A 26,313-nucleotide genomic window follows, 5' to 3' on the forward strand; every position below is an offset into this window, starting at 1 on the left:
AAACTTTTTTTCAAATTCACTGGATTCGGCATTAAATAACTTGAAGTGTTGATATGCCGTAAAACAACCAACCAATCCAAGATGACTGGGCAGACATCGTGAGTAATTCTGAATTATTTCCTCAATATAGTTTGTATTGATGATTGACCTTTCAAAACTACAGAAGAATCCCACTCAAAACTAAGCAGCACTTATATCCGTTCTGGCACGGGTTCTTGTGGAAATTCCATACAGATTTGAGTTCGACAAGAGGCACCTTGCAATGGTTGAAACTGAGAACAACATCCAAGATGGAAACAGGAGTCCTAATGATACAAATTATTAATCTTTATAAAAAAAACTTTCTCAAACAAGATCCTAAGTTTATCACCTTATGTTGATATATTGGAGTTTCCATTGATAAGTTTTGTCTAGAGTGGCAGAAATCAAATCCTTTGTTTAATGAGCAAGGAACATTAAAAAAAAAATCAAAAGATGAACAAGTTAATTTTATTTAAACAAACTTGAATAGACTAAAGCGTTTTAAGGAGCAGAAAATAAGGATAGTCAAAAATAACTACATAAAAATTCCATCAAGAAATATGCACCGAAGATCAGCAATATATATATATATATAAATAAAAACACCTTGTTAGTAATGTTTTAGTTTAAATGAAAACTAAGTTTTTACTTTGGTAAATAGAAAATTAACAAAAATAGGCAGAGTTATTTCTATAAAAAATATAATTCAAGCACAAAATACTCAAAGGTTTTTAAATCGTTTTTCAGATAAAAAAAAAAAAAAAAACAAAGTTTACTATTGAATAATGTGTGTAGTGCCAAAACAAATAAAAACAATTATGAAAAAAAAAAAAAAATGACAAAAAATTAAATGCTTATCATTGTAAATGGGGTACCTGTAAAAGTGTAGAGTTAGTTCCCCAGCACTGAAAGAAAGGAAGAGATAGATTTCATGTCACGTTAGACATAAGTACAAACATACAACTTGTGAGAAAATCATGTCATCCACAACCGGAAGAGGTTTTAATAGACATTGACAGAACACATCTTATGACATACTGCATTATCATTGTTAACAGAGAGCAGAAAAAGATATATTTCATATCACATGTAAACAAGCACAAACAAACTTCATAAATAGGCACACATAGTTAGGTTTCCAAAGTTTGAAAAAAAAAAAAAAAAAAAAAAAAATCAAAATGTATCTGCTAATAATAATAATTAATTTAAGTTCAAATTATACACTTATTTTTGACTATTTATTTGAAACCGGCAACATCAAGTATATTTAATTTACTCATTAAATAATGTACTGAAAAAACAAATTCATTAGATGATCAGATAACACTTAAATCTGATCAGAAAATAAAAATATCATTCAATAAATGTGTTAATGTTTAACTCTTAAAAACAAAACATGAATGTGGATTTTATTACTGGAAAAATAGGCTAATTTAAGCTCAATAAAAAAAGAAACAACTAGCTGCTAAGAACAAATATATGAAAGGTGGTGCTTAAAAAGGTCAGCAATGCATATATTTGGATTAATCAGACTACTGTGCTCATCTTTGTGTGACATAGCATGCATGCACAAATGTAAATGCATGTGAAGTGACGTCATTGGCGGGGGTAAACAAATGACTATAAAAAGAGAACGAGATAACGTTCAAGATCTCGTGAGAGACGTGGTGAACGTTCTAGATTACGTGAGTGACATCACAGCTGTAACAATGAGGAAATACATGTTACAAAGAACAAGCAAATTGGAGTTATTCTTTGTCTTGATCTCCTTTATGGCGGAAGCTGAACACAACGCGTGTTGGTTCCCAGAGAACGTTACATTTGCAGTTATTTCCACAACGTTTCGGTTAGTGTAACCTCCGCCCTTCTTCAGATGTATTTTAACATACTGGGGCATCCGTATGGAATTTTGAACAAAACCCTTTATTTAATCCACAAGGCAAGCTTGTTCAGTCATGACCAAGTAGAAGTTCTAAATTTTTAATTAGGTTCTTAGTATTGCCTGTACTAAGAATTGAACCTCCAGAGGACTCATTTAGAACTGATTACCACTTAGCACTTTATCCGTTGCAACATTCACGAGAAACACTCGTCTAGCTGAAACCACTATCAATAATTTCCTCCACTCTTCATCTATGCCTAATCCTAAACGTAGAGTCAATGAACGAAACTTCTGAGAACTGCATGTGGAACTCTTTCGTTTCTCTGCCTTCCAGTTGACTACAATATGGCCGTCTTCAAGTCCAACGTGAACAAGTTCTTGATGAGCCATCCCCTTAGATAACTCATTAACCCTTATACTCGAGTCGCCTCTGGGCCTTGATAAGTGGTAACTAAAAAACACAGGTCGATGTGGATTAAATAAAAGGTTCAGTTGGAAATTCCATATAGATTCTCGACTTTGACAAACCACCTGAAGAAGGCTGGAGGGTACATCGGCCGAAACGTTACGAGAATAACATCCAAAGTGAGAAGTGACATCCGAATAATCCGAATTATCAATCCTCAAACAAAAAAAAACAAAAAAATCCGAAACATTTTTTGAAAACGATGAAAGAAAGCTTGGTTTAGTTAAAATCAATCTTCATGTAAACATCTAAAACCTTAAAAGTTAATTACATATTGAAAAAAATGCAGAATTAGTTACAAATTGAATTTAAAATCACAAGAAAAATTTCAGAAAAGAAAAAGTCACATGAAAAATAAAAACGTCACAAAAAAAAGAAAAAGAAAAAAGTTTCACATTTTTCTTTAATAGAAAGTTATGTTAATTTGTTAAAAGATTAATACAGTTTGCACTCCTTTAAAATAGGATCTTTCTTCCTACCTAATATAGGATGATCCCTTAAAAATGCCAACTATGAAAATATTAACACTCAAACATTTCTGCAATCTGCATTGAGAATGATAGTAACTATGTAGAAAAATAGTTACTATGTAAAAAAAATAAATTCTGAGGCACAAATGGTATCATTCCTTTCTTTGTAGCTTTTCGACGCTTAGTTTTTTAGTTAAAAAATTAGGTCTTTTTGAACAAGCCTCCTAAATTGCAATTTAGATTACAGTATTACGGTATATAATTTTACTCATAGAACCTCCATTTAGACTACAACAGAGAAAGCAATCCTTACAATATTTTTGATTAAAAAATAAAGTTCTATTAAGGTATACCCTATTATAAAAAGGGACAGTCAATCATGCAACATTTTCTGCAAATGCCTACATCAATAAATAAGAAATCTAATTGTATACAAGACTATTTGAACAAATTTATTAAAAGTGAACAACTTTTAAATTAAGCTTTATCCACATTATGATAAGATGTTTACTTATACTCAAAAAGTAGAATTAATCCAGCTCTATTTTACTTAATATAAACTATTCTATATTCATAATAAAGTACTAATGCTGTATATAAACATAATCTATGAGCCATATATTTCCTTTAAGTTCAAAAATACTGATAAAATGAACTTAGAACCAATATTTTTCATAAGTGCTCAATACAAAGAGCTTTATAAACATATATACAAATACATGCACATACGGTGTATACACACACAAATGCGTGAATATATATATATATATATATATATATATCTCAACTCTTTGGAAGATCTTACTAACGTTGGGCTGCCTCGAGATATTCGTAGGTTTAATTCGTTCCTTTCACAAGGGAATCAAGGCTAGTTTCTATTCTACAGCATTGAGGAAAGCACTATCAATAATGTAGTAAAACAAGGTAACATTTCTGTGCCCATGTTGTTCATTATCTATTTTGCCGTAGTCTTTCTTGTGGCCTTCTATGAAAACTTAACCTGTATCTACATCAGATATGGGACATTTGGCAGTGTATATAATGTCTAAACTACTTATACAAACAAAAGTCTTTTACATTGATGAGGGAGCTGCTCTACACACACGGCCAATGTCGTTGCACATTCTGAAGTTGCAATGCTCTCTGAACCATTTTTTATCTACATGTAACTCGTTAAGTTTAAAGATAGTTGTCATGTATGATCCAGCACTCAGATAGTTACCATAAAAAGACTATCTTCGTTAAAGATAATAAATTAGATGTAGTGCACTCTTGTATATCTAGGCAGTACCCTTTCTGAAGGATGCAGCTTCGACAGGGAAATCTTTCTAAATTGAAAGGGTTTCTTGATCTTTTTTCAGCTATCAAAAAAAAAAAAAAAAAAAAAAAAAAAACGTGTGGTCCCAGCATGATGTCAAGTTACATTATACACAATGATTTTCGAATGTATGTGCTTTGACAGTCCTCCTGTATGCAAGCGAAATATGGACACTAAATCAAGTAAAACTTCTTGGGGGCTTCTGTCAACGGCGTCTAAGACAGATACTTTATATTAAATGGCAGTCCCATGTTTCAGATACAAAAGTTTTAGGGAACGCAGGGTTACGAAGCATTTAGTCAATGGTAATGAAAAGTTGTTCCCAATGGTTTGGTCACATTGTGCGTATGGATGATGGTCACCTGTCAAAGCAATTATTCTATGGTGAAATGCGAGAAGGAAAGAGAAGTGCATCAAAACTTTAGAAGAGACTTAAGGACAATAAAATCTTATCTGAAACAATCTGGACTGTCTGGATAAATGGGGGAAAAATGGCTTTAGATAGAAGTGACAGAAAGTGATTCACAAATCAGTTTCCGCTACTTCTATCTAAAGCCATATTGAAAATAGCCATATGTAGTATAGTGCTTACAACCTTTTTATCTTCAAAAGGCAAAAAGGGTCCAGCACCGGGTTCATAAAGTCATCATGCTAACTGTAACACATGTGTAAAATTGTGCCTATCTCTTGCTGACCTCAAAAGCCATTTGCATACATGTACAAAACTAATGTCATTGTAAAAACTGATCGAGTGTAGCATAATCTGTCACAATTTGGCTGGCCTGAAGAGTCACCTACAAACAGATACAACTTGAGGGGAGAGGACATGAAATAAAGGAGGTGGTCGCGCTGAAATCACTATAATATATAAAGTTATAAAATATATATATGGCGATTAAGCTACACAGAATATTCCGTGTTTCATCCACGCTAGGATTCGAATCCTAGCATGGATGAAATCCAGAATATTCTGTGTAGCTTAATCGCCATATATATTTTATAACTTACTACCTAGCTCTATCTACGTATTGAGCCCTGTTGAAGTATGCATAAATTTATACTTTTGTATATTAATTTATGTGATTAAATGTAGAAGTTGTGTATATATATATATATATATATACACACACACACACAAGGTGTGAAATGTATATATATATATATATATATACACACACACACACAAAGTGTGAAATATATTTGAAGCCGAATTAGTCATAAAAATGACTTGCAAACATGTTTTAGAAGATAAAAAATTGATGTATGGTTTTGTAATCTTATTTAAGACTCCTTTAGCTTAGATAATGATTTTTATATGAGGTATGAATCGCCTATATGCAGCTATCCTTGTTTATATTGGGCATTACTTTAACTGAGATTTTTTAAGGAATTATTTAATGTTATGAACGTGCTCATTAACGTTTTCCTAAACTACACTTCATACATAATAGTCCAAAAGATGAATAATTAAAATTAAGGGGTTATATGATCATAAAACTGATGCTGCATTTAAAAATATGTTTAGGAGTCTATTAGCTCTTACTAAGCTATTCTCTCATAGCGTTTATGGTGTGAAATGACTTACAACTTACTGAAGACTTATGTCTTTGCAACTGAACACCAAATAATGTCTGCAGTCAACCTTATAGAATTTCTAGGATTACCAATAACGGTGTGCTGTACTTGCTTAATAAATTCAGGCGTTTCGTTTTTTTTTTTTTTTGTTTTTTTACATAGGCGTCACCACTTATCAAGGCCGATCGGCCACTCAAGGATAAGGGTTAAAGAGTGTAGAGTAGTCAAAAGGACAATATAGTAATCAAGTTAGAATGTATTACATTTTGATGATACTGTTCTGTTAAATCTAACTCATTACGCGTTTTGTAAACAGTCAATCAATTCTTAAAAATTTCTAAATTGCTATATTCAAACTTTATAATTATGAGAGCTGTGTTCGTCTGGATTTCTTGCATAAAGACATGAGCTGCCAGAATTCTAAAATGCAGAAAATATAAAGTCAATATTCCTGCTAGATGAAAATTAACGTACGTAATCAAATACCATACGTTTCTTTAAGTCATTTCTTTAAAACCATTTTTGAGGTTTTGCTAGACTAAATTATGCAAAGAAATATCCCTAATTAATATAGAATTACAGTTTTTAAAAATTGAAGTTTCCTTTCATATCAGCAAATCTAAGCAAAAATAAATTTGTCTTAATTTTGATGATAAAGAGTTATTGTCATTGTTTATAATAACCATATGCTTTGATTAACGTGTTCTCCAACTTTCTTTAGAAGTAGTAGAGTGATGTTCCTTTATTTAAATATGAATTATAACAGTAGAAAAAACAGCCCCATTCAATTTCTAATTTCTCCTCATCCTCTACTTCAACGTATCAAGATACATAATTTGGGTGAAGTCAATAGGCCAAAGAGATTGAGTCAATAGTGCGAATAAAAAAAAAACTGAACAAATGAACACAAACTGAACACTTGATGGAATACTATGAATGAAATAGCGAAAAAATGAACGGAAAATGAACGAAAAACTGAAACAAATCATTTAAACCATGAAAAATTTGATTGTAAAAAAATAAATATATATATATATATATATATATATATAAATTAAATGAATGAAAGAAATGATTGAATGAAAAAAAATGAAAGTAATGAAATATTAAAAAAAAAAAATTAGGAATTTTTATTGAAAAATTTGAAGGAAAAATGAAAGAAAAAGGAAAAATCATAAGCCTTTATCTTAGGTCGTGTCCGAAACGGTATCATATGTTGTTTCTGACTTTTAGGTAGAAACACATACTAACATTTACACTTCACAAATCTAATATTATAATATTAATATTATAACTCCCTGGTAATGCCGATTACTTTTTGTATAAAATAAAAGTTACGTTTTTAAAACCTAGCAATGCAGTGTGTAAACATACCTGCTTTATTTAGGATATCAATCACTTTGCTAACTTATTCTCCTTGCCATATATAATATGACATTATTCTTATTTTGGTTCCCAAACAACACCATTCTTTTTCTAATATGCAACATCATAATAAACAGAAAAGTTTTTCTCCCAAGCAATGCTACATGCAAACACTCTTACTCTAACATAATTAACCCTTTTAGATTACTATGAAAATAATGTATTTTATTTACTGGAGCTATCCAATTTCAATGTAATACTATAATGTTTTAATTATTACTCGATAAACACCCCAGAAAAAAAAAAATGATATTGTTGATCCTGGGTAATTCAGCCCCCCTCCACGATTACAGAATAATATGAAGAACAATGATGTTGATCATGAATATAGTTCAAAGAGATTTAAATCTAATACTATAATTTCCATTTATTACTCCCAACAACTCCAAAACAGAATAAAAGATTCTGTTACTCCCCAAATGTAATACAGTAATGTTAATAGTGACAATTTTATAACTACTACTTTTATTAAAATCACATTATTATTTAGTAGAATAATTGTTTCTTTAACCTTGTCTTGCTTGCCCTCCTTCCGTCTCACTCACCAAATATTATACTGTCATGTTAATGAGGAGGACAACAGAACGAAAGTTTCTGTACTTTGCCAACGTTAATAAATATAATACTGTAATGTTAGTAAAGAGGCCTTCACAGCATTGTGAAAAGTATAGTTAAAGTCACAATATGAAGAGAAACACCGAATATAACAAAACTTACCGTTATCTACGTCCTCACTCATCAAATATATTGTAATTTTAGTAAAGAGGCCTTTATGGCGCTGCCGAAAATACGATTAAAATCAAACTATCAAGAGATATACAGTTAGTAATGATTATTGATCCTGTCGAGAACAAATGGCTCTAGTCAATTTCTGATTTAGCCCAACCCCTATTTCACAATAAGATAATAGACCTAGGAGATTTAATAGATCAATTGCTAAACGTAATATTGTAATCTTACACTTTTTTTTTTATCCTAGTCTACCATAAGTAGAATAAATGGTTCCGATAAATTCATAATTTCTTTCCCTCCCCTATTTCACAATAGGAAGAAAATTATATTGATAAAAACAATGTTTTTTTTTTTAAAGAGTTAATATATGCCACTTACCAAAACTTACCAATATTACATTTTATTCTCAATGCTGAATCGAACAAATGATTCCGATAAATTCATAATTTCTTATCCTATCCCTCCAGTAGTCTGAAGAGATTTACTACCTCTTACCAAAAATAATATAATCTTATAATTATTGATTATAAACACCGTCAACGAGAAAAAAAAGTGAATTCCTCATTTCACGATATGAAGATAATTGATGTTGATGAATGAAGTAAACTACCAAAATTATAGATACTACTTACTAAAAGTAATACTGTAATCTTACTATTTTTGATCACGGACAATGTCGAATAGAACAAATGGTACTAGTTAATCTCTTGTTCCCCATACCCTATTTGCCAATAATATGAAGATAAAAAAAGCTAGTACAAAAAGAGTTAGTATCGGTTACAAAAGTAATACTGTAATCTTACAATTGTTAATCCCTGACACTTACCAAATCTAAAACAATAACGTTAAAGTAAAAATACGACTGGAATAAAAAAAAAAGAGGGAAAAAATGAATGAACAATGAAATGAACAAAAAGTATGTAAAAGAACAATAACCAGAAAATATATAATTGAACCATGAACAGAAATTATGTAAATGAACAATGAAATCAAAAATAAATAAAACAAAAATGTGTAAACGAACTAAAAATGACAAAAATATATAAATAGAACAAGGAAATGAACTAAAAATGTGTAAATGAACAATAGGTACCTCCAACGCGCTCCCCAGTTTTACCCGCCTTCTGTATGTAAGACGATGTAACTAATTTAATATCATCCTACCTTTTACCATTTAAAAAGAAGCTTTAAATAAACTAACATTTTTGACAGCATACAAAAATAATGAAAATGCGCGACAAAAATCGTGTTTACATTATCGACGCTTAAAAAAAAAAACAACGTTTCTATGTAGTGACGGTTTTGTAAGCTGTAGACATGCCAAGGTTTTAAAAATCGAGCAAAAAAAAAAAATAATAAAATAAATAAATAAAAAAAAAAATTAAAAATTAAATCGTCATATTTTCCTGAAATTTTTTATATTTATTCATTATGAAATAAACTTACGTAATAAAAGTATTGCTAAATATATTAGAGGAAATATATTTTTAGGTGTTTCATGTTACGAAAACTAAGCAAAATAAATGTAGATAGATAAAAATGTCAACTTTTTTGAAAGCTGAAAAGATCAAATAGAATAGTAATATATATATATATATCCCGTTATTTATTTCACTTACCTTAAAGGTGTAATTAAAATTGGACATTAAATCAATATTATATTAAAAGATTTTAATTGATAAATTTTTTTTCTCTGTAATTTAAATCACAACAAAAACAATTCTAAAAAATAATTATTTCTAAAAAGCTTTAAATTATATTAAATTCAAATATTACGCAATATGAAGCTTAAACAAAGATTTTTTTATAGCAGGTTTCCAATAATAAAAAAATCTTTGCGTCTTTTTTTTTTTTTAAAGTACGGAGGCCTGTAAGCAACATTATCTTCAGATACATAAGTGTCAACAAAAGACATTAAACTTAATTTTCTCATCTGTAGTTCGTTAATAAAAATCTCTTACAAAAGGTATATTGATTTTATCCATTTTTTATTGTAAAAATTTTATTCATTCATTGTAGCGCCAATACGGTTCCACAGAAAGTGACCCAGACTATAGTAAACACAAATTGATGACGTTGCTGTTAATGTGTACAATGGTGACATTTTACACAATGGTTTGGAGATACCTAATGAACAAGTAACTAAAAATATGTAAATGAACAAAAATATGTCAATGAACAATGAAATGACGAAAAATATTTAAATAGAACAATGAAATGAACAATGAATCAAAAAATATGTAAATGAATAAAATATCAATGAAAAAAAAATCAATGAATACCTCAAGTCTTTTCTTACATTCCAACTGTAAAAAGAACGAAATAATTACAAAAAGAAACAAAAAAACGCACACAAAAAACGAAACAAAAAAAAAAAAACTGCACTTAAAATTGATAATAAAAGCAAACACTGAACACAGAAGAAAGAAAAAAAAAACACTGAAAAACGCTAAACGAGAAATGCAAAATTTTATTTTTAAAAATTAGAAAAAATGAATGAAGAAACTGGATGAAAAAAATCTTATGTAGTTTGCTTTTTAGAGGAAAACACAAACACAGAATAACACTTACAAAAATTGTAATTCTAATATTATGACTGCCGAGTAACGCCAATTATTGCTTCTTGTATAAAATAAAACAGTTATGTTGTTTTGCATCTCAGACAACAGCATGTTCATTGTCTAGTGTACAACATAACAAAAAGGCAGAAAAGTTCTTTCTCCTGAACAATGCTGTGTTTCAACACTCCTGCATTATCTAGTATATCGAGCTCTTTTAAATTACTTTATACCATCTATCAAACTTAATACTGTAATATTACAATGATGACTCCTCAGCAACAACACCATGCAGCTTTCCTTGAATACTTTAACAGAGCACAGTGATGCTGTTTTTCTCAGACAACGAGATACTTAATCATACCTGCTCTATTTAGGATATTGAACATTTTGGATTAACTAATTTATTCAACACCATATATGAGGCTATATCATTTTTATGGTTTCCAGGCATCACCATGTCCTTTGTCTCGTATACAACATCATAACAAACAGTAGTGATTTTTTTTTCAGGCAAAGCTGTGTTTAAACACTTCCTCTATCTAGGATATCGAGAACTTTTGGCTTACTACCAGTTCTATCTATTAGGCATTTTTGATTCAATATACTTGCTATATTTAGGTATATATCAAAGCGTGCAACCTGCAAAGCCAGAGCAACAAGCTCTGTCCCCACAACACCTGTCCAACTTGTGGGAGAGCCTTCTATGCCCGGATTGGCCTTACAAGTCATCTCCGGAAGCACAAAAACACTACATTTACTCACTGATCTTATGGTCATCTTCGACTTCGGACGAACGAACAAGAACACTTGCTATATCTATTGTATTGAGCACTTTTGTAAGATATACTACTACTTTCTAAGACTAATTCTATATAATATTCTGCTGACCCCTTCCTTAGTTCCTATGTTAAGATTTGCAAAAGACTATTTTTGAAGGCCTAACTGCTTAAAAAAAAAAAAAAAAAAAAAAAAGGCAAAATTTGTGAAATTTGGATATAAAAAAGCCAATCTACCAAAATGGACAAGAATTTGAGTGACCTTCCATTGATGTAGCCTCGTTTTCGAATATCCTATGATCATTGTTGCAATATCGTAAGAAAAACTAGTAATTTCGACATGCAGCGGTTCTTCAAAGAAAGTCAGTGAAATGTTACGCTAAAAAAAAAAAAGGGAACATTCAAAAGAAACTGAGAGAAAATAAATAATGTCTGTCAAGAAGTATTGGACTGAAGGAGTAAATTAAAGATGGTCTCTTACAATGTGATATTTGTATTGAACTATATAGCACAATATTACTTTCTGAGTATTAGTACTTATTAATTTATCTTATTTGGGTCAGTTCTATATTTAAAATACAATGGAATCTATTTTATAGAAATGTTTAACTCCTATTTGCTATGTTATTTTTTCTGTTCAAAAAGCTACTTTTTTGTGCTATTGAGAAAAATATCAGCTTCATTAAATCATTTGATTAAATATATTCCATTCCTTAGAATTTCCACGGGTCCTGCTAGTAGTGTATTATTATTAGTTTCCTTGAAAATGTGAAGTACCTTAAAATATTTTACAAGAAAGACTAAACTTCTTTATCCTAAGCAAGTCTATGTTTAAACACGCCTGCTCTATTGATTATTTGCCATAAGATATAAATTACTGACATACCTCCAGAGAACTATTGAAATCATACTTTCGTATTCAGAAACGGAAGGGCAGTTAAGGATTAGGCAACCCTTGCTTAACTATACTCATCACGCAGTGCCTGTTCAGAAAGGGAGCTGTTGAAGATTAAGCAACCGTTACCTCACTATAAACTCATCAAGCAATGCTGATAAATATAATACAAAATTTTAAATATAAAAAATTGCTGTCATTTCGTGTCTTGAATAAATCGGCAATGTCTTTCGAAATTAAAAGATAACATTAGGAAACTGAGCGGAAAAAAAACAAACAAAAAAAACCTACACCCGCCTCTAACAAAATCAGGAGCAATTTACCCCTCAGATTTTTTTGTTTAAAGCTTAAACAAATCTAGGGCAACGCTGATCAAGAAAATATAAACTTTCTGGATCTTCAGTTAGTAGCTTTGGACTTTTAGCTGTGCACACAAACAACTGTGCTTTATATAATGAATTAAAAAAACAATTTATTCAGTAATTACGTCTTTTTGTAATAGAGCTGCTAGCACCTGTAGCAGCAGCAGTCGCATGACACATATGCAAATAACAGAGCCAGTGCGCAAAGTGATGAAGTAGTCATAAAAAAGGAGCCTTTAAATTACCGACTATGGTCGATCAATTTTTTTTTTCTGACTTTAAAAATAAATTTCTGTGAAACAAACCTTTAAAACAGTATTTTTAAGCAAAAACCTTATTTGCTATTTAAGTGGAGTTAGTTTTAACATTCAATATCATTTTTAATTTTTGAGCAAAACTGGACTCAAATTGGGATTTGTAGTGCTAAACTCTACACTAATTGAATTCCTAATTAAGAATGTCTTTACTTTTCTTTTAATGTCCCCCCCCCCTTTATTTTTTTTTTTTTTTAAGTGAACTGGAATTAGGACTTCTCTTTATTGGACAATTATTAACAGAAAAAAAAAAATGAAGTCAAACTATCCTTTTTACTAGTGTTCTATTTTTATAAAAAAAAAAAAAAAAGATCAAATAATCCCAATTTTATCTATTATACAAAATGTGAGTAAATCAACATTTTTCCCTAAAACTTTATTTAAATAACAAAAAACAATGTTAAAATATACTTTAGTTCCGAGATTAAGTTAAAAAAAATTTGTTTGCATTCGTCTATCTAACTGTAATATATAATAAACTCTAGCCTTGCAAAAAATGTCAGTCATCTCACAAGATGTATAGCAATAACACTGAATTTTCAAGAATCTACAACAATTTTAAATGTCTGTACAAAAATGTCTGGAAACTTATTGAAGGCACCTCATACATAATAACCACCATTCTCAATGCAGTTTTGCTAGGAAGTCAATCACACATCTCTGCTTCTGACGCACGTCTATGACAAGTTGCTTTCCTACAGTCTTACATCATCAATATCCACAATAGAGATGAAACTTTCAGGTCATAGATACATAAGTTCAATCATCATAACAATGCAGTTTGTAATCCCTTCAGAGCCATTCAACAGAATAAAGAATAGGAGACATTACTTTTAGAAAGTCCCTCGTATATAACAGTTTATGAACTTTTCAAATGAAATTAAAGCAGAATAGCAGCAATGATTGTGATTCAAGTGGTCAAACAATTCAGAAAGTATTATTGTATCATTGTATCGCAGGTTTTGCATCATTGCTTTTTTTATACGGTTATACGTAAGTAGGGACAGTAAAAAAATTCCCTTTGTTTTTTTTTTAGTCTTATTTGCCTAATTATGCTTTTTATATTTCATTAAGCGAACATGAGAATATTTTTGTACAATTATCAATATTTTGGAAGATTATCATGACATTATCCAAAGTATTGTTGGTATAGGCCTTACGCACGCACACATACATCTGTATTTACAGAATTGAAGGTAAAATAAAATAAAAATTTAAAGTTGCTTTATTTGTAATTAATGCAAAAAAAAAAAAAAAAAAGTTTCGTTTACATTTTTATTAGCATTAGTTTTGTTACTTTCAAATGTAATCATTTACCTTTGAAAGGAGGCCCGATTGTGCGGTGCGTGTGCCGCTAATTTACTGAAGTTTGTAGGGAAAAGTTTCTTGCTGCCTCCATGATGCCATAAAAGTTAATATATTTTGAAGTATTGCGTATTTAAACAACAATTGATGACCGCTAAAGTCAATGTATAAGGGAAAATGTTTTGATTTTATTTTTTTTTTTAACTCATAAGAAATTTTATTCTACCTGAAGTAGTTTATTTTTTATATATGGGAGATGCGTAATTTGTAGTTAATCCTGTATGTTCAGGATCTCCCATGAGCATGAAATCAAAAGATTGAAGTCCTTGAATAAAGCAGGGGAAAGTGCATTTTTATCTGACGAAAGTCCAGAATTATAATCCAAGTGAAAAAAATGTTTGTGCAATTATAAGCAAAGACTGGAAATCATTCATGACTGAGGAAATCTTTCGCGACTGAGAAATTTGTTAACATTTTATGGAGAAACACTGCGAATGAAGGTATATCAGGAAAGCGTTTTCTGCTGAAAAATATACGTTCTTTGTTATTTGCGTGAGCTTCATTGGCAAAGAATTGCAGTTTGAACTTGGTATTCTTAGCGGTGCACTAGTTTTTATGACTTTTTAGACAGAGTCCAACAGTCCAACACGTGTGATAATTACAAGTAGCAACGAAACAACTTGCGGAAACCCTGTCTGGAACTTTGCGGAAACGTTGTAGAGACTGATTTGTTTTTGGCGCATCATGCCTTTTATATTGATTTTCTATAATGTTCAGGCCTGTTTAATGTCCACGTGAATGAATAGACAAAAATATAGTCCCATGGACTTGTGTGTAAAAAGGTCGCGTCACAGCCAAGATTCTATGCACTGACAGAATTGTGTAGACGAACGGTGACAAAATCAAATTGTTCCACAAATTAATAAATTCCATCCGAATAAATTCTTGATTACATGACGAGCGATTTAATTTAGCTGGTCAATAAACATTAATTAGAAAGTTATTTTTTTCTCAGTATCTGTTTCAATTTGGACTCATGAAAAATACACAAATAAACTAAGAAAAAAATTCATTTATATTTGGAAAATAGCAACTAAACAGCACCGTAATTATGAAAACAAAGTGATTTGCGTTTAGAAGTAAACATGAAAAAAAGAATGACACTTATCGCATTGTAAGCAGAACTAAAGCTACTCAAAACTCAATTTTTTTTTTTTTTTTTTAAATGAGAAATTATGGGCAAATAAAGTATCTTGTGCTATTAAATTTAGTTTCAGTGATAGCACAAATAGTGTTGATTGTTAAAAAGCTGTTCAGAATGCCTATATTGTTAATAATAGTTAATGTTAACAGAAAGGATAATAGAAGAGGTGAAGACAATGTTAACATTAAACCAATTATAATTATGAAGCAATAGAAAAAAAACATTTTAGAAATATGTTCAGAACCGATTTTAACATATTTGTTTAAGGAGATCCAAACGGCAAACATCATATTCAAGGAGATCCAAACGGCAAACATCATATTCAAGGAGATCCAAACGGCAAACATCATATTCAAGGAGATCCAAACGGCAAACATCATATTCAAGGAGATCCAAACGGCAAACATCATATTCAAGGAGATCCAAACGGCAAACATCATATTCAAGGAGATCCAAACGGCAAACATCATATTCAAGGAGATCCAAACGGCAAACATCATATTCAAGGAGATCCAAACGGCAAACATCATATTCAAGGAGATCCAAACGGCAAACATCATATTCAAGGAGATCCAAACGGCAAACATCATATTCAAGGAGATCCAAACGGCAAACATCATATTCAAGGAGATCCAAACGGCAAACATCATATTCAAGGAGATCCAAACGGCAAACATCATATTCAAGGAGATCCAAACGGCAAACATCATATTCAAGGAGATCCAAACGGCAAACATCATATTCAAGGAGATCCAAACGGCAAACATCATATTCAAGGAGATCCAAACGGCAAACATCATATTCAAGGAGATCCAAACGGCAAACATCATATTCAAGGAGATCCAAACGGCAAACATCATATTCAAGGAGATCCAAACGGCAAACATCATATTCAAGGAGATCCAAACGGCAAACATCATATTCAAGGAGATCCAAACGGCAAACATCATATTCAAGGAGATCCAAACGGCAAACATCATATTCAAGGAGATCCAAACGGCAAACATCATATTCAAGGAGATCCAAACGGCAAACATCATATTCAAGGAGATCCAAACGGCAAACATCATATTCAAGGAGATCCAAATGGCAAACATCATATTCAAGGAGATCCAAACGGCAAACATCATATTCAAGGAGATCCAAACGGCAAACATCATATTCAAGGAGATCCAAACGGCAAACATCATATTCAAGGAGATCCAAACGGCAAACATCATATTCAAGGAGATCCAAACGGCAAACATCATATTCAAGGAGATCCAAACGGCAAACATCATATTCAAGGAGATCCAAACGGCAAACATCATATTCAAGGAGATCCAAACGGCAAACATCATATTCAAGGAGATCCAAACGGCAAACATCATATTCAAGGAGATCCAAACGGCAAACATCATATTCAAGGAGATCCAAACGGCAAACATCATATTCAAGGAGATCCAAACGGCAAACATCATATTCAAGGAGATCCAAACGGCAAACATCATATTCAAGGAGATCCAAACGGCAAACATCATATTCAAGGAGATCCAAACGGCAAACATCATATTCAAGGAGATCCAAACGGCAAACATGATATTCCAGGCGGGGGGAGGTCGAGAGGGCAAACATGATATTTAAAGGGGGGTCGAGAGGGCAAACATAATATTAAGGAGCAGTGAGAGGGCAATCATGATATTTAAGTGGATAGAAACTGCAAACATATTTAAGGGGATAGAAAGAGCGACTATAATTTAACGAATAGAAAAGGTTAAGATTTAATGAATTGCAGTTTATTCTTTACAAGGGAGGGGGCTTTCAGTATTCTGTTGCTACACCATATTATTTTTATTTTCCATACCAATCGTTGATTATTTTAATTGTTTATGAAAAAATTTAAATAGTATTTTGTATACAAACGACGAACTAAGAAAAATCAACTGTTTTAAAATAAACAAATCTTTAGTCTCAATTTTTATTCAATTACAAGGAAAACATGAGAAAAATATTTAGATCTATTCGTGTAATATATGCTCCACCTCATAAGCGTATCTTCTCATTTGCAAAAATATGTGGAAATTACACTGGGATTTTACTGTAATTTCAAAATGAAAAAAAAAAAAGCAATGAATCTAATCAAATACTTGCAAATTTTAAGAGAACTGGAAATTTTAAACAAAATCGGTAATTGCGTTGGAATGGAGAAAAATGGAGAAATCATCTCATCACTATTAATGTCTAGACTTTTTTATAGTGAGTATGCTGGTGATCTGTGTTAAGAATAAAAAGATCGAATACTTCTACTTCAGTTTTCATTTATTAAAAAAATATTTAGCATCGAATTCGTTTTTTTTTTTGTTGAATTCCAAAGTGCTTTTTAATCAATCTTTACCCTTACATCACCAGCATGCTGTCAACACAAACCATCCCATCTCAATTTACCACCAGGAAAGATTGACTATCATCGATATTCGTCGCTGTAGCTCGACAATTCAACAAACCCGTTTCCCTGACCAGGAAGAACAACACGCATCACTTTTAGATCTGTTTTTGACCAAAGTTCCTGATGATTGTATAATGAATGCCGACAGCCCACTTGGGAACGCTGATCATGCAGTGATAATGGTTGAAATCGCCCTAAACTCTAGACCCAAAACTGAAGAGCCAGTGCTCAAAACGAGATATTATAAAAAGGCTGACTCGGAAGTCATTAGAGATCTAATCAGAGATGCCCCATGGGGAAATATTTTTTCTCTTCCTGCTGAACAGTGTGCAAACGAGACCACTGAATGGTTTAAAACTGCAATCGAAGTGCATTTTCCCATGCGGAAATTTTATAGCAAGCCCCACTCCCCCAATGGTTTACTTCGACTTGCGCAACTGCCATTGCTCAAAGGCAGCATACATACCACAGATTTAACCGACATAAGTCCAGTTCAAACAGACAGAAGTATATAGAAGCTAGAAGTAACGTTAAGAAAGAAATAGCGACAGCTAAGAGAGAATTTACGGAAACCACTAAAAAACGCATCGAAGCACAAAAACTAGGAACTCGTGACTTCTGGAAAATCTACAACAGTGTAGTAAATAATGGGCAAGCAACAATTCCCCCACTAACCAACAATCACGAGTTTGTTTGCTCAGCAACCGAAAAGGCTAACATGCTTGCCAGTCGGTTTGCCTCAAACTCCACACTGGACCCTTCCAACCACCCACTACCTGAATTTCCTATGCGGACAGATGCCACGCTAGACGATCTGAAAATCACCCCTGCTCAGGTGCATGCTATCATAAAAAACTTTGACGCTTCAAAGGCATGTGGACCCGATCTCATCCTAGCTGTGCTATTAAAAAAGTGCTCAGCCGAAGTAGCTCCAGTTCTCTCCAAACTCTACAACAAATGCCTTAATGAATCTTGCTTTCCGGGCTGTTGGAAAACTGCTTCTGTGGTACCAGTATTCAAGAATTCTAGTGAAAGAACTGACCCATTAAATTATCGCTCCATTAGCCTCCTCCCACTTTTTGCCAAAATATTTGAGACCTTAATTAACCATGCTCTAGTCCATCACCTTACAGATGCTACACTTCTGACTGACCAACAATATTGATTTAGGCAAGCCCATTCCACAGCGGACATCTCTGTAATCTCTGAACGTATATACCATTCACTGGACAAAGCGAAGGAGGGCAGAGCGGTAACTCTAGATATATCTAAGGCTTTTGACAGGGTATGGCATGAGGGTCTCCTCAGGAAAATTAGATCATACGGTATCACTGGTAGAATACTTAACATAATTAAATCCTTAGATAAGAGAAAAATCCAGGTTGTCCTCGACGGTCATACATCTAAACAATATGATATAAATGCGGGAGGGCCCAGGGGTCTATCCTTGGACCTCTACTGTTCCTGATATTCATAAATGACCTCCCCGACAAAATTGCCTCCGAGATGGGTATATATGCTGATGACACCACACTCTATAACAGGCACGACAGGAAAACAAATGAACACACATCTAAAGAAATGGCAGAAACACTAGAGGATGACCTGTAGTGGAATGGGGACAAAAATGGATGATCACGTTCAATGCCGCCAAGACTTAACTAGTTTCATTCAATAATTACAAGAAACCTTCTCTACCACCTATAGCAATGGCCAATGACTCTTTATCTGAGAGTATGTCTTTCAAGCTCCTTGGCCTAACGTTCACAGGAAACACGAGTTGGAACAATTACATCGAGGGCATTGCCAGGGCCGCTGCGAGGAAGGTGGGCTCTCTTTACCGTGCTAGGAAACTACTAACACCCGAAAGTATCCTGTACCTCTATAAGGCAACCATTCGCCCATGTATGGAGTATTGCTGTCATATGTGGGCTGGTGCATCGGCTACTAGTCTCTCGCTCTTTGACAAGGTTCAAAAGAGAGACGCAAATCTGATAGGCCCTGAACTAGCATCTAAGCTTCAGCCTCTGTCTCATCGACGAAACGTTGCATCCCTCTGCCTGTTCTACAAGTATTTTAATGGTGAATGCTCTAACGAACTGCAAGCACTTGTGCCCCCACGACGTGAACACTCTCGACAGACCCGACAGGCTGCAAAATCCCGCTCCCACACTGTAGAAATCCCTAGATGTAAAAGATCTTTCTACTCCAGTAGTTTCTTCCCCAGAACCGCTAGATTCTGGAATTCCATTCCAGGTCCCTGCTTCCCCAACTCTACTGATATGCAGAAGTTCAAGTGCAACGTGAACAGACATCTTGCTGCCCAAATCCCTACATAGTACCCCAGTAGTTGTTGCCCCTGATAGTAGCCCCCTACATCAAAGTGGCAATGTGCCTTGTTTGGGGTAAAAAGAAAAAAAAAAAAATCTGACTCACTAAAGGCCGGAATCAGACGAAATATTATATCATTTTCATTTATCGAAAAAAAAAAAAAAAAAAAAAAAAATGTTAGCACGGGATTTGGTTTTAAAAACGATTTCTTATAATTTAATATTTTTTTTTATGAATTTCAATTGTAGATGATTTTAAGGAATTTATTTCTGCTGTAGTTTAATAATAAATACTAGCAGGACCAGTGGAAATTCCACAGGAGACTTATTCATATATAATATATTGATGTTGGTATTCTGTAGATATTCAACATAAATGGAGATGCTCTGATATTATAGTAACTATTTTGTTAAAACTGCAAAATTATTTATTTAAGCTAGCAGGGACACCCGGCATAGCCAGGTCGTAAAATACGCTTAAATATATTCTAATTCTTGCAAATTTTTTATATATTATTATAGAGTTAATGTTCTATCGATTTTTATATATCAAAGTTGCGATTTCAAAAATAGAAACCAATGTATCCATATAACTTGGGTTCATCAGTTTGAATCGAAACCAAATCCCAAACATATATATAATGCATATATAAAAACTTTAGTTCTTTCAACTATAAATGAAACCGAAACCATAAACTTAAAGAATTCTTGATATTTATAGAATTATTATAAAAAAAATAGATTAATAAGGTGCCATTAGCTAAAATCGAAACCGAAACAAAAACTTATGCATTCTTGGTAAAATTATTTATTACAAGAAATGAAAGTACATAATAATTAAATGACCTGGATGTAAGCGCGACACACACACACTATCGTATTAATATATAAATGAGGCATTCATAATTTAAATAAAACCTGTCAATTGCTCGAATCCAGCTTGGGTTCTGTAAAAATGAGATGTTAATGAACATATGTTGCATGTTCACCATCACGTCGGGGTCACCAATGTAAAAATGGCGGCAAGAAATCTTGTTCTAACATTTCAAAGCAACTTTATTGTTTATCTTTGTTAGTAAAACTAATGAAACAAGTTAATTATTGTAAGAGTTTCCATATTGAGATGATGATTAAACAGACTTGTGTGTTCAGTGGATATGTGTTGAAATTGGTAGGAGCATGCGTCCATGTATGGACGAGTCCAAAAGATTAGAGTCCTGTGGTAAAAAGAGAGTATATGTGTGTGACGCATGTGGAAATCAGTGTTTGAAGACAACCATGTTGGCTTGTTTGTATTCATGCTAGCCCGGGGCCAAGGGGACCAGGCGAGGTCGCGCTCCAACAGACAGATGCGTTATCAGCCAGAGCCAGGAAGAAAGAGGGAGAGTGTGTTGCCGGTTAAACCTTTTACAAACTCGGTCACGTGACTGAGAGTTGGCTTCTGATTGAATAAGCAAGGAATGAAGTGTATTCCCAAAATCTCCAGCCACGAGAATTTGCTTCTGCTTGTTGTAAATCCATCTGCTACAGTTCTGAAGGAGACATCAACCTGAACTATTTTTGCATTTTCTTGCTCATGTGCTTCTATTCCAAATTTGCAGCAGCGGCCGATATCAGTGGACTTTTTTTTTTTTTTCTACCAAAACGGTCATTAATGTTTTTTTTTTTTTTTTTTTTGTTTAACATATTTCAAACTGATATAAATTATTGCACAGTAAAAATAATTAAAACAAATAGATCATTTTTCTTATTTCAAATTATTTAAATCTACTAAAAATGCTATTATTTTTTTTTTTACTTGATTACTAAATTTAAAGTTATTTTCAGTATCTTCAAGCTGAATTCAGTTTTTATATTTTTTGTTTATTAAATTGTTAGGTAATTTGCTAGAATTTATTTTAGAATTTAAATTTTAAACTTTAGTAATCAAGTAAAAAGTGGAATTTTGCTTGATTAAAGAATCGGAAATAAGAAAAATTGGGTTTGTATTACTGTACACAGATTCGAAGAAGTTGTCAAAAAACAAATATATAACAAATAAATGTTATCAAAGGCAAGATAAGTTACTTTTCTACCTAACTGGATATGTTTTAGTGTTTTTATTCAATGTAACATGTTATTCAGCTCGGAAAACATACAATGTTCACCGAAAATTTAAAATGGCGCCTGACTTTTTGACACAGTAAGTTTGGGAAAAGGAGTTATAAAATAAAAAAATAGACAAAATACGGTTAAAAACTCGCTCAATATATGTTACCATGACATAGGCTGACATATCCGGTGGGTCTTTAACAGTATTTTGCATATTTTTTTATTTTTAACTCCTTTTCCCGAACTTACTGTGTCAAAGAGAGATTCGGACGCCATTTTAAATTTTCCATTACATCGGTAAACACTGTTTTTCGAGCTGAATAAACATGTTACATTGAATAAAAACACTAAAAACATATCCAGTTAGGTAGAAAAGTAACTTATTTTGCTTTTGATAACATTTATTTGTCATATATTTGTTTTTTGACAACTTTTTCGAATCTATGTGTACAGTAATACAAACCAGAAAAATTATTTTTGTTTTAATTTAATTATTTTTACTGCATAATAATTTATATCAGTTTGGAATATGTAAAACATTAAAAAACAAAAGCAAAAAAACAAACATTGTTAATGCCAGTTTTAGTAGAAAAACAAAGTCCACTGACATCGACCTACTGCTATAAATTCGGAATAGGGTCATGTGAATAAGAAAAAGCGAAAGTAGTTCAAGGAGACGTCCCCTTCAGGAGAACCCCTGCTTGTAATTAAATAAAATGAGTAGTGATGAGTCAGGTTGTGCTATTGTTATAAGAATTGGCTACATTTTCTATGGAGCAGGATGCCGGATGTTTTTCTTGGCAGTCACTGACAAAAGCATTTGCATTCAAGCAAAATATTGTCTGAATGAAACTAGAAAGAAAGCAGATCTTTTATTAGAGGTCACTTATTGTGTTAAGTACAGGAGAACCTAATTTCACTTCTGTTTTACCTTATTAATTACTAATTTCATTACAATGTTAACAATGAAAAAAAAATCAACAATGTTATTAATAAACAAACAAATGTGGTTAGAAAATCAATGAAAAAATTGTATTCATAAAATATTAATGTTAGTAATATTTTATGAATATGATTATAAATAACATAAAAAAGGTCGGTTTATTTCTTTGGAATTTGCTTCTATTGATCTTCTAACCACATTTGATATATATATATATATATATATATATATAAGAAGCTTCTAGTATTTCATAGAAAAATACTAAAAAAAATTTAAAAAATGCAATTTAAATTCTTCGGAATACTGACAAAATTTAACATATCACAGACTTAGCACTTGCATAAGCCGAGTTTCTGCTAGAAAATCCAAAATTACAATGGGGGATTACACTATATAACGATGAAAAAAATTTTGAAAAAAAACTTAAATTGTTAAGTAGAAAACGGATCATCAGCCGTTTTCCATGTAGCTGCTTTGGAAATTTCAAAACAGTACACCCGTTAAATGCATGGCTCTCCAGTGGAAAATAACTAAAATATATCACATACACACACAGATATCTCAAAACTATTGACAATCAACTAGAATTTACGCAATGTTCACGACTTCCGCTTATGCGAACATTCTAGATTACCTAATGTACTCAACAAATTCGGCGTTTAATAGTTCTTAATTCCCTTCATTCCTGTGGTAAAAGTGACAATTGTTATGTGGCCCTGAGGTAGAAGCTCGGCAAATGGAGCAAAAGATAGCTTTTTTCAGTGTAGCATCAGAGCAGATGCTACACTGACTAGCCTGAAGGCCAGATTCACAAATAATGCAATGTAGGTAAAAATGAATACTTTAATTATTATATATATATGAGAGACAGAAGGAATGCCCGGAGCATTAAATAAAATAGAAGAATCATGTTACTTTTTCAACACCTCTCCTCTCGGATGTTCTTACTCTTAAAACTGATTCTATACAACGAAGTCAAGAAAGAAAAGGCAAGACATCAATAGCTAACCTAGTTTCAGTGTTTTTTTTTTGTTTTTTAAGCATTAATAAAGAATATTAATATAATAAACATTTATGCCCCTGCATTATTTTGGTTTCTGGTGATTCAAAGTGCAGTATTTACGGGTCATATGAAATTTTAGTTTTAGATATTCCTCATTTGAATATTTATGTTATAAAGAATTTCTAAGAAACATACATTTCTAATTTTTATCACCACATTTTCTTATATGTACGCAATAGTTTTGTTGATAGTCATGTTAGTAATACAATTTATTAGAGATTTAATAGAAATGTCAGGTGTTTTAAAAACAAATTAATGGCTCTCTAGTGGAAATAACCAATATATATATGTATATGTATGTATGCATGTATATATATATATTCACAAAACTGTTGAAATCAACTAGCATCTATGCAACGTTCACGACTTCTACTCATGCGAATTTCATTTTGAATGAAATAATTTACATGAAAACATCCGTTTTAATGAATAAAATGACTGGCGTAGCTGTGTGCTGAGAAAACATACTAAAATTTTATCTTAGCCAAAAGGCCACGGAACCATAAACAATGCTTTATGAGTAGGCATTTTTAAGTAATTACCTCCTCCTTAAGGGGATGGGGATCTTCCCAAGTATTACATCCTTTATTGAGGATGGGTAGAATAGTATCCATTTTCTTGTCATAAAACTATCCACTGAGAAATTATGTTTTCCCTGTAAGGATGTCGGGGAATCTACTCAGGTATTACATTCCCTCTGGAGAAGAGGTAATGTATTATCTATTCCATTGTTATGAGACATGTCCCCAGGGAGTACCTTTTTTTTTGTTAAAGAGGGAGTAGTGTAGTATCTGTTTTGTCATAATATCATACCAGGCATTAGCACCTCCTTAGGGAAGGGGAGTAGAGTATGATACCATATTTCTAGGCATTGCCACATTTTGGGGGTGAAAGAATTCACCCCAACCTTACCTCCTCCTTTAGAGGTAGTGTATTATATATTCATTTGTCATAGATTTTTCCCAAGCATCAATTCTTTTTGGGGATGGAGAGGGACAATATAGTATAGGTTCATCATAATACCATCCACCCAGGATTAACCTTTTTTATTTATTTATTTTTTTTTTTTAGGGTCAGTGTTAATGTATCTGCCCTGTTAGCATTATCCCAGGCATTAACTCCATTTTGGGAAGGGATGGGTAGTGTTGTATATGTTCGCTTACCATGATACCATCCTCCCAGGCTGGTAAAGAACATATTTGCTAACTGATAAAGAAATATTAGACCCTCACCTTATTTGATTGTAATTTTGATATATTTTCCGTTTCCTCTTCATCTTTTTTCGTCAGATTCTATTTCAAATGTTTTCTTCGTTTTTATTACATAAAATAGTGGATAAACACGATAGCAGACTAGTTGGAATAAGAAGATCAGTACATCTTGAAAGTACAACTGATATTTCGGTTGATTCAAATGACCGTAATAATTGTTGTAGATAAACTTCAGTGAAAAGAATAAAGATCCTTAAAGATAAGTGAGGATCGTGATTCCGAGAAGGGAGATAAGAGTTTAATAGAGTGGGTGAAATATAAGTTGTCTTAGTCTTTATTAAAGAAAAAGAAAAAAGACTATCTACACTAGATGATTAAGGCCGTTTGAATCGATTGAAACATCTGTTCTGCTTTAATGATGCATTTGTGCTATTATTTTTTATTAATCTGTTGCTATGCTTACTTATTATTTGATACACTAAACATTCCATTTTGGATGAAATTTCATGGTCTAAACATGTCAACAAGATACTATATTAAATCTCCATTAAAAAAAAAAAAAAGAATCCTGGGAGGATCGTATTATGAGGAACGAACATGTACTACCCTGAAAAAGATAATGCCCAGGAGGAATTTATGTTAAATGAAAATACACTATATTATCTCCAAAGGATGATGTACAGCCTGAAAGGATTAATTCCCTCGAAAAAGGTGATAATTCCGGGAGGTTATCATGATCAGCTAACATACTCAGATATATACTCAAGAGTCAAAACAATGAAAAGAATATGCTGTTGTCACAGCCCTAGTTATAACAGAGCAGCTACTATACTGCCCACTCTAGTTATACCTAAGAGTATCCTTCATAAATGGTAATTGTACAAATATGATATAACAGCCCTCCCAATAAAAAGTAGTCCCTTAAAGTAGGAGCTCATGGCAAC

At 32.3% G+C, this 26,313-nt stretch overlaps 1 protein-coding gene across 26 annotated transcripts in view; it reads right to left on the reverse strand.

Annotated features, from left to right (window-relative positions):
- The window catches only part of LOC145258350 (cGMP-dependent 3',5'-cyclic phosphodiesterase-like), an 889,144-nt gene that overhangs the window by 131,143 nt on the left and 731,688 nt on the right, over positions 1 to 26,313 (reverse strand). For 6 of the 26 annotated variants that reach the window (XM_080116582.1, XM_080116560.1, XM_080116590.1 and 3 more), the window contains 2 exons: positions 10,172 to 10,195; positions 897 to 926 (listed from right to left, as the gene is read on the reverse strand). The exons of 15 other annotated variants lie outside the window; for them this stretch is intronic. In XM_080116582.1, coding sequence (XP_079972708.1) covers positions 897 to 926; positions 10,172 to 10,195 — 54 coding nt within the window. Of the gene's footprint in view, positions 1 to 896; positions 927 to 8,715; positions 8,752 to 10,171; positions 10,196 to 26,313 lie in introns of all 26 variants that reach the window. 5 more of the 26 variants (XM_080116606.1, XM_080116599.1, XM_080116600.1 and 2 more) reach the window with 3 other exon arrangements.

This window comes from Euprymna scolopes, chromosome 3 (genome assembly GCF_053919585.1).
Source record: "Euprymna scolopes isolate OS-2025 chromosome 3, ASM5391958v1, whole genome shotgun sequence".
Lineage (NCBI taxonomy): Eukaryota > Metazoa > Mollusca > Cephalopoda > Sepiida > Sepiolidae > Euprymna > Euprymna scolopes.